Source organism: Lolium rigidum, unplaced genomic scaffold (assembly GCF_022539505.1).
Source record: "Lolium rigidum isolate FL_2022 unplaced genomic scaffold, APGP_CSIRO_Lrig_0.1 contig_35635_1, whole genome shotgun sequence".
NCBI lineage: Eukaryota > Viridiplantae > Streptophyta > Magnoliopsida > Poales > Poaceae > Lolium > Lolium rigidum.
The window spans coordinates 96,504-105,498 of NW_025900328.1; the positions used below are offsets into that span (position 1 = coordinate 96,504).

An 8,995-nucleotide genomic window follows, 5' to 3' on the forward strand; every position below is an offset into this window, starting at 1 on the left:
AAAGGGTTGGATTGTTCATCTAAGTTCCGCAGTCTCATGCTTGCTCCTCCCATGGGTCTGGCGGTGATGAATGGCCTTCTAGTCTCGATGGAGCGGTGTTTCGAGGGGAATTGGTGCCATGGAGAGTGTGGGCATGGCCCCATGGTGTTGTCGGTATTATATGGTTTTCGTTCGTTTTTGCTCTAGTTAACTGGACACCTTCTTCGTATTTTTGGGTTTGTTAAAGAAATAATGATTATCAATTGATTGTTGGATTTTTCTCAAAAAATCACTAACTTAGTACAAATTATTATGGATCTAATGGGGTATTATTATTGCAGCTGCAGCAATAAAAGGAAATATTTAAAGCGGAAGATAGGAACATAAGCAGGCAGATCACCAGGCGCCAATCACCACCGTCCGTCCGTCCGTCCCCTGTACACACGCAGTACATGTGAAGAGAGAGAGGGTGGAGGAGTCCAGGTTTGCAGCTTTCCGTTTATGCCCACGCCACCGCAAAAAGGGAGCGACGTCGTCGTCGTCTCGCATTTACCACTCTCCTCTTCTGCTCTTCCTCCTCGATACGAGCAAAGCAACCACCTTCCTCCGTCCAACAGGAGATCGGTTTCTACTCCCGTCGCTGTCCTCTCCATCTGCTTCCTCCGCTTTGCGCCTCTGCTCTCGTCGCTCTTCATCTTCTTCCTCCTGCCGCCGGCGCCGCCCGCCGCTGCTGCTGCTGGGAAGATTGAGGATTCAGGTCGAGGAGGGAGGTCGGCCGTCGGCGCGATGGGAGGTGAGTATATACATGTTAAACTTTGGAGGATTTGATGAGGTCCGGCTGTTGCGTTCTTGATGTGTTTCGTTTCTTTCTTGATTATCATGGTTGGAGTTTCCATTGTTTTCTCCGGGTTTCTGACTGGAGAGGTTAATTGCACTTGATTGCGTCCGTGTTTTTTGTCTGTCGATTCCAGTTCATATCTTTGGTTGGTGTTTCTCTCTCTTATCGGCATTAATTTGGAAATAACTTACGTTTAGTTCTGGAGGATACTACTTACTGTAGATTAGGTGTCCATGGCCCTGAGAGTTATCATCACCATCAACGGCCCCATCACATTTCTTCTTCTTCTAGTATAGTACTTAATAAATGAGTTAATTCTAAAACGGGGCCAAAATCTCACTAGGGGAGGAATTGATCAGAGATTTCTGGCGTTAATTCGGATCTGGATAAAGTGAAGGTTCTTCCCCGATGCAAACGTATTCCTCTTTCTGGGATTCCTGGGGCTAGCCAAAGATCCACCCAATCCAATCCAAGCATGGTTTCGTTTTCAGGCAACGCAAAAGAAAGAATTCCTTGCTCCACCACCTTTCCCTCGTCGCATCCGATCCCTTCCTCTGCATCCATCATCATAGGAGCAAGCAGGTCGCTCTGTTTTTTTTTTATCCAGACCTTTTCTGATGGCGCGCGCCTTCCTTTCCTTCTTCCATTGCGGTGGTACTGCTCACCTCTGGATGCTTGTCGCCTTGCCTCAGTCAGTCCTACTTTCTCTCTCTATCTCTCCCATAAAGAAAAAGAAAACAAAGTTGCTGTTCACTCACTTTGCTCTCCTTCTCCTCCCCCTTTAAAGCCTCCTCTCCCTCTGTTCATGTTTTGTGATGAATGCATTGGCTCCCTGTCTAGGTTTGAGGAGGGATTTTTGAGCTGACTTTCTGGGTGACCTTTTCGGATGGTGGAGATGGAGGATGAGGAGAAGAGGAAGCCGCTGGTGGTTGGGCTCACGAGAAGGCACGTGATACGGAGCTCCCCTCCGTCCCCTGCCGCTGATTCCCCTGCTGCTCTAGGTATGTGTGTGTGCTGTTCCCGGCTTCCTCCAATGGCATCTGCCTCTCTCTACTGGGTCCAGAATCACAGGATTGGTTACAGTGAACCAACAAACTGCTCCCAGCCTGCTTTCTCTCTCATCTTCCCCAAAATACCCCTTATCTTTATCTGATACACCCTGTAAAGAACAATCTCTCTCTATCTCCTGGTGCTCTTTTTTTTTTGTTTCTTTCTTCTGCTCTGTCCTGGGGTGGTAGAGTCATACTACTGGGGAATTCTGCGATTGGGTTTAACTTTTAAGGTTCTTTTCTTGGAAACTTAGCCTTCTTTTTTTGTTTAGTGAGCAGCATGTAGAGACTATAGCGCCTTTCTTGGAAAATCATTGTCTAGAGACTATAGCAGCATGTAGTACTATGGAGTACTAGCTAACTATTAATTAATAAATGGTAATCAAATTCTCCTCTGTTTTGTCCAAACAGTGGATATTTCCAATTTACATTCTAAGAGTAACAACAGATACGAGGGAAATTTAACCTTTCATCTGGGTTTTCTGATAGGAAATAAATGGAGTCTACGGAGTTCTTATTTTTAGATGCGTCTACATAATATTGAGAAAAAAGGCCAGGGTTCAACCTCCTTTTCCAAAAAGTTTTTGAGGAAAAGCATTTTTCTTCCGTCAGGCCTCCGGCTACAAGCCCACAAGAAACAATTTTTTTCTGCCATTTTGTGCTGAAGGTTTGGTATCTGTTCTGCATTTTGGTTTTTTGGATGGTTCGATTAGGTGAAGCTCTCTTTCGTGAAGAAATCTGGTGGTGCTTGTGTGGCTTGGGTTGTAACGCTTGTCACGTACTGCATGCCGACGTGTAGATAGATATATGCACACGTCTGCACGCAAGCCTTAAGCCTCCCTGTCTGTAGTCCTTTCCACAACAGAAATGGCCTTTGTGGAGTATCAATGGAGCATGACACACCATAAATGGAAGTAGATAACATGTGCAGGATTTATTGTTTTCCTCCTACTTTCTGAAACTCTGAAGAAAATTGTTATTGTCTCCCTAGTTTGCATCCTATCTCCCTTCGGCTTCGCCGGTGACCATTCCAAAATGATTTTTCGCTGTTGTTTTTATTTAAGTATTACAGCTCTGACTGTTCTTCTCGACCATCTGGACTTCTTTTAACCACTCCTCCAAGTACGGCAGTGCACATGTTGCTTGACAACGGATGCTCATCAACTAAGCTTTCTGATATGGATTTCCCTCTGAACATTGTTTCCAGATAGCAACAGAAACGAGAGCGAGGGTGGTGATCACATCGCCGAATTCAGGCGTAAGAAGGGAAAAAAGCCTAAAGCGCCCCTGAAGTGGAGATCAACCAACAGCGACATGAACAACCGCAATGGCGGGGAGACGGAACGTTCCGACCGAGACCGTGGCGAGGATGATATCATCCTCTCCTCGCTGGCTGCAGCTGGTAGTAGCTTCAGCGGTCTGATTAGCAGTAGGAAGACAGTGAGGACCCTCGGAAAGGTGACGCCTTGTTTTGCCTTCTCTGAAGTTCATTCAATCATTTATTCCTAAACAACAAAAAGTTTCAATCATTTATTTCCTGTTCTTTATGCACGTCTTGATTTATTTTTTCATTTTGTGAATTCAAAGGTGGCTGAGGGCTGTGATGCTGCGGACCCACCGGTTCCTAGGAAATTAAGATCAGGTACTAATCACTGCATTTGCTGTCTCATAAAGCTGGGAACAGGGACAGCTTTGTCCTTTTCTCTTTCCATCTTTACCTATTGATTTGTAGATTGCATAGGACCATCTGCGGCTAATGGTTACAGATATGATGCCTAATCAACAATGCTAGTGTTTTCATATGCAGAAATAGTAATACATTACATTTTCAATATAGGATAGTATTTAACATCAAATCTAACTTAGCTGGTCAGTGATAAGGTCTGTACTTTCTTTCTAAGAACTCTGGTAGATCTCTGAATCTGAATTTTGTATTCTGGGTCTTCTACTTTCAGCCATAAATAAGCGCACCGGTCGAAATGCTTCTTCATCACCGCGGCATGCAAAGAAGAGACGCCATCTTTCAGCTATCAGCGCTCAGATTTTTCTCATGGATCACGAAACAAGAACCAGTGAGACCACGGTATGTATTTTATGCTTCAAAACTTCTCTTCATTTTTTTCATGGCGCAAGGTGGAAACATGGAAGTAAACTATGGGTTCTTTCTTGCAGACATCAAACTCCTTCACACAGGAGGAGGAAGTGCTTGCTGATACTTTGCTTGCACTGTCCCAAAACCCCCATGTTTGTGAGGCAACTGCAGCAGAAATGAGAACGGGAGAAGATATCTCAAGCGTAAATATTGCCTCGACTTCTTGCTCAGAAGGTTCATATGCACCCTGTCTTACTTGTGCTGTATCATATTAATCATAAAGATGGTACATTTTCAATCATATGCTGCATCTATAATTTGGGTGTGGTTACTCCTACAGGAGCTATGAAGGAGGTTAACAAATTGATAGTATCGCGAACTGATGATGACGAAGCTGTTATTCGGCCTGCCCCCGTAGATCAACAAGTGGAACAAAATGGCAGTGTTCCACAAAAAAATCCTGATTTAAATGCTCCCCACAACAGCATAATTCTACATTTTTCAAAAGATGGGCAAAAACAGGACCTTTCTTTGGGGATTGACACGATTTTGTCAAGTCCATCTACAGTCTCCTCCAATAACAGGTAGGGATCGCTGTTGTATGTCCTCAGTATATCCCTCGTCCTATGGTTGAAGTATATCTCATGTTTATTTCTGTTTGCAGTGCCCGGAAGCAGCCGAAACTGCAATTTAATGGTAGTCTAAGTCTAGCTAATCCGACAAAGTCTGAGGCTCCTCACTGGCTGGTATTGCTTTGTTGCTCTCTGAGAGCACTGTTGTTACTTCCATTTAGTCCCAATTTAACATTAGTTCTCACAATATGATTTTGTACAGGTGAAATGCAGTAAACCTGGTTTTGCGGTACATGATGGGACAAAAGATGAGAATAACAGTGTCCAAGGTAATCCTAGTTTCGGAATGCCATCACAATTTGTTTAAGACACCATTCTACCAAAATGCTGGTGGTGTTGTGGTTACTTCTTAGCTAATCTGTTGTTACTTCATTAGAAGTTATGCCTCCGGTCCGGACTCCGCTACCTTGTACGTCGAAAGCGTATTCCACAAAGTAACTTTCTATCTTTGAATTTCACATATTGATCTTAGCTGTTAAAAACATGGTTAATGTATGTCTCTTTTCCAGTCTCTCTTCAAGCACGTCAGGGGCACTATCAAAACCTGCCACCGAAACTTCTAAAGCTAGTGCAAGTGAAAATAATCCAAAGGTCAGTATCTTATCTATACTTCTTTTCTCGAAAGCATTTACCTCTTTTACTCATTTTGTTATATTTATTTTCTTATTGGATATATGGGAAAATTATCGCCAAGCCGACTGCTAAACTAATACTGAATACTTACCCTTATGAGTACTGAGTTGACAAATATAGCTCTTTCATCTACAGCTTTCCCTTTCTAAAACTGGTGAACCAACAAAGACATGGAAAAAAAGTATTACTCATGTCTATGTGAGTCATCTCATCCAAGCGCATTTAGACAAAGAAAAGGCGTTACAAAACCTAGTAAAACCCGAGGAAAGTTCACGCAGCTGCATGTTGACAACGTCGAGCAGCTCCACCATGAATAAGAACAAGGCGCATTTTGATGCAAGACACCCGGTTCAGCAATCTCTTGGGTTTCGCGATGTGGCTGCTGGTCGGCAGAAAATGGTGAGCATGACTGCCCTTCAGCTGGCTGCCACCTATATTTCTTCTGTAATTCTTTCTTGACATGTCTAAGTGGCTTGTTTGTTTCAGGTTGGTAGTAATAATCTCAACATGGCCACTTCAGCGGGATTCTCAGGGGCACAGTATGTTCAGTATCTACATCATCCCCAGATGATCGTCCACCGCGGTCCGACGCCGTATCCGTATCCACATCATCTCCCTTGTAGCAGAGGGAACATAGCGCCTACATTGACAGTTCAGCAGGTTCTTCCTCTTTGCACACTGTTTCCCAACTTGTTTAGTTAACAATTATAATGTAGATAAATGCACTCATCCAATTCATGATCACAGTAACTTTTGTAATACCTTAAAAGGAGTCTTACTAGTTCTTCTTTACCTTTGCCGAGCAGCAGATGCAGCAGTACATGTGCAACCCGGGCTACGCACCCCACCCCGGCCAGCAGGCGATCCCTTCTACCATGAAGCTCCAGCAGTTCGCGCCAACTCCGCAGCAGGAGCAGCAGATGTGGCAGTTCCATTTCGCCCAGTATCACCAGCCAAGGCCAGCAGAAGGTGGCGTGCCGGTGTCGTGGCAGAACAGCAGGCTCCAGGACATATCATCCTCCTCCCTGCGACCGATGCTGGCGCCCCGTCCTCCCGCAGCCATGATGCCGCCGCCACAGGTGGAGCTCCTCTGCGCACCATACCAGGGTGGTGGCGGTGGCAGACGGCCGCCGCAGCTCAGGCTGATCTAGTGCAATTAACTGGCAAAAGTGCTATGAAAAATGAAACAAAACCAAATTTCCTGGCGTCTGATGACAAAGGATGGTTCTGAAAATATTACAAGGGGTGAGTGAGTGAATGGGTGGCTAATTTAAAGCCGTTTAAAACTGAATGGGTGGCTATCGGAGTAAAGGGGACAAACAAAAGTGTGATTAGTATAATTTGCAGCGCAGCTGCATTATTCATTAGCCTTTCTGAATTTTCGGTATTCTGGTCTGTCATACTTCTTTAATTTTTAGATAGAAATAAAATCCTATAGTAGCTTCTCCCTGTATGTAACTGTTTTGATACATGCATAATGATGAAAATAGGCAAACTTTCATAAAAATTGTTATGTTTAAATGTTGTTCGGTCCGGTTCAGGAAAGGTATGCGTTTACCCACAATAAACAAAAACAAAAAAGACGATAGATATACACAAAGGTACCATTTTGCAAATACCAGAACGGATTTCTTGCTATTAACTGCATGCTAGATTGTGTAGTTGCTTCTACCTGCACCGAGCTACCGACGACGTCCGTACCCCTACCAGGAGAGAATAGCAACACCCTCATAGGAGGCCGAGATCCGAGTGTCCATTGGAGAGAGCCGCAGGTAGTGGCAAAACCAATGCCACGGTGGCCGCCTTGCGCACGGCTACGAGAGAACAGTATCGTCGATGAAGGAGAAGAGATGATTTTGTAAGGGAGTGTGGCCAATTAGGTATTTTGGCCAATTAGGGAATTAAAAAAAAACTAGCCTCATACAACATGTATTACAATGTCACAAAATTGTAGATTCAAATTGACAACACAACTCAAGAAAAAAAAAAGATAAATTATATCGTGAATTTTACTATATCAGATTTGAAGTTGACATTATTCACAGCATGTTTCGTCTTTTTTTTTTATCAAGTTGTGGATCGAATTCCATTTTCAAACCGTGTAGGATGGTAAATATGTATCATCTATATTCCATAATGTTTTCGCCCACGAAAATCACGCCCAAGTATATAAACTAGAATTAGGCAAAAAGAAGTATAATGGCCTATGTGGATTGCATGATTAAGAAACGCAGGAATAGGAGAACCACGTGGATACGAAAAACACGTGCATGTGCAAAACAGAGGATTGTAAAATACACGAAAACTGCATAATAGTTGTTTGTATGTAACATAGGAAAAATACCATGATCCTACTTGAGTCTACAAAAAAGGTTGTTGTGCATGCTCAAATTCCTATGAAATTGGTCACAAGAATCCGATCCTTGGGGATTTAAGCCATTGCTTTGATCCAAAGTCAATCCATAGGCCATAGGAAAAAATCATAATGATTTGAATCCTAAAAAAACTATGAAATTCTTACAATCTAAAGTTGGCTTAAAGCATAAGATGTAGGCCTAAGATTGGCAAGGTCAAGACGACGAGTAGGAGTAGCAAACGAGATGATCAAAGGATTGGGAAGGGCAAAGGTGAAGACGGGATGTTTTGGATAATGTTCTACAATTTTGCTATCTTATTTTTAACAAAAATAAACATAATACTACGAGCCATTATAGATCCACATATGTATCACATGCCCCTCATAGTCGTTGTTGCAGACATTAGAACATGCATTATTGCGAATATGTGTCTCCCTTGTACTGCTTAAAGTTTCAAAAAGATTTTGGACAATGTGGTAGATTTGTGTATAAAATCGAAATTCAGATGCTTAAGTTATGGTCATTCTCGTTTTGCTGGCTGACCATTTTTAGGGGGCGGATAATCCGGTCCCTAAATTATCCGGCCTAATGAATAATACGGCCAATAATCAGGCCAAATATCCGCCCCCTACTAGGACGTCTCGCTTAAGGTCCTTAGCCATTTTTCGGGGACCGGATTTTTGCAATAATCTGGACCCGGATAATCCGGCCTATGAGGACTATAACGGTCATATTCTGTTAGGAGGGGGTATATATGACTCCCTTCTTCCTCCTTGGGCTAGATCCCATCTCTCTCCTCCATTGTTGACCTTCAAAGTTTGCCCTAATTCTTGTTTCCTTACATGATTTTTTGCATATTTTTGAGGAAAAAGAGAGAGGAGATCTAGATCTACATTTCCGCCAATCAAATCCCCCTCTTTGCGAGGGGAACCCTCTAGATCTAGATCTTGAAGAATTTGGTGTTCTTCTACTTTGTTTTCCTTCTCTTATTCCCCCAATAGTTTTTGTAGCTTTGGTGAAATTTGAGAGTGATGAACTTGCCATTGCATTTGGTGCATTGGTTTGATACTTCCACTAAGATTTGTAGAAGTGAAAGTGAGGAGCTTGTTACTCTTGGGTTCTTGGAACCCTAGACGCCTTTGAGGCCTCTGTGAAGATTTCTTGGGAGCCTGCAATTAAGTTGTGGAAGTGTGCCCAAAGTTTTGTGTAAGGTGGTTTCCGTCTCGAAGGAAATACCTTAGTGGAACCGTGACCTAGACCTTCGTAGCGAGGGTCACCGGAGAATAAGGTGAGCCCTTTGTGGCGTTCGGTATGCTACCACATTTTGGGGTGAGGTCTTTGTGGTGTTGGTGTGCATCGTGCAACCACACCTCAAGGTGAGGCCCCTTGAGGTGATTGGGAAGCACTAAGTCGCC

The 8,995-nt window shown here is 43.4% G+C and overlaps 1 protein-coding gene across 4 annotated transcripts; it reads left to right on the forward strand.

Moving 5' to 3' along the window:
- The first annotated feature begins 1,460 nt into the window (after positions 1–1,460).
- LOC124681201 lies at positions 1,461–6,676 on the forward strand. Of its 4 annotated transcripts, XM_047216144.1 has the most exons (14): positions 1,461–1,508; positions 1,658–1,818; positions 3,074–3,324; positions 3,454–3,508; positions 3,822–3,949; positions 4,039–4,192; positions 4,287–4,542; positions 4,623–4,704; positions 4,793–4,859; positions 4,967–5,024; positions 5,100–5,181; positions 5,359–5,622; positions 5,710–5,883; positions 6,030–6,676. In XM_047216144.1, exons 2-14 carry the CDS (start codon positions 1,704–1,706, stop codon positions 6,372–6,374), a joined length of 2,031 nt encoding a protein of 676 aa, XP_047072100.1. In that variant the 5' UTR covers positions 1,461–1,508; positions 1,658–1,703; the 3' UTR covers positions 6,375–6,676. The 4 variants fall into 4 exon arrangements, with proteins under 4 accessions (XP_047072100.1, XP_047072101.1, XP_047072102.1 ...); XM_047216145.1 differs by lacking the exon at positions 1,461–1,508 and having other exon boundaries at positions 1,528–1,818; positions 6,033–6,676; XM_047216146.1 differs by lacking the exon at positions 1,461–1,508 and having other exon boundaries at positions 1,528–1,818; positions 4,970–5,024.
- Positions 6,677–8,995: the final 2,319 nt, after the last annotated feature.

Excerpts from the sequence above, each read along its gene's own strand:
- LOC124681201 (XM_047216144.1), top strand. The coding sequence starts at position 1,704 with ATGGTGGAGATGGAGGATGAGGAGAAGAGGAAGCCGCTGGTGGTTGGG. Across the intron at positions 5,623-5,709 it reads CTGCTGGTCGGCAGAAAATG|GTTGGTAGTAATAATCTCAA; the intron begins GTGAGCATGACT and ends TGTTTGTTTCAG. Across the intron at positions 5,884-6,029 it reads CTACATTGACAGTTCAGCAG|CAGATGCAGCAGTACATGTG; the intron begins GTTCTTCCTCTT and ends TTTGCCGAGCAG.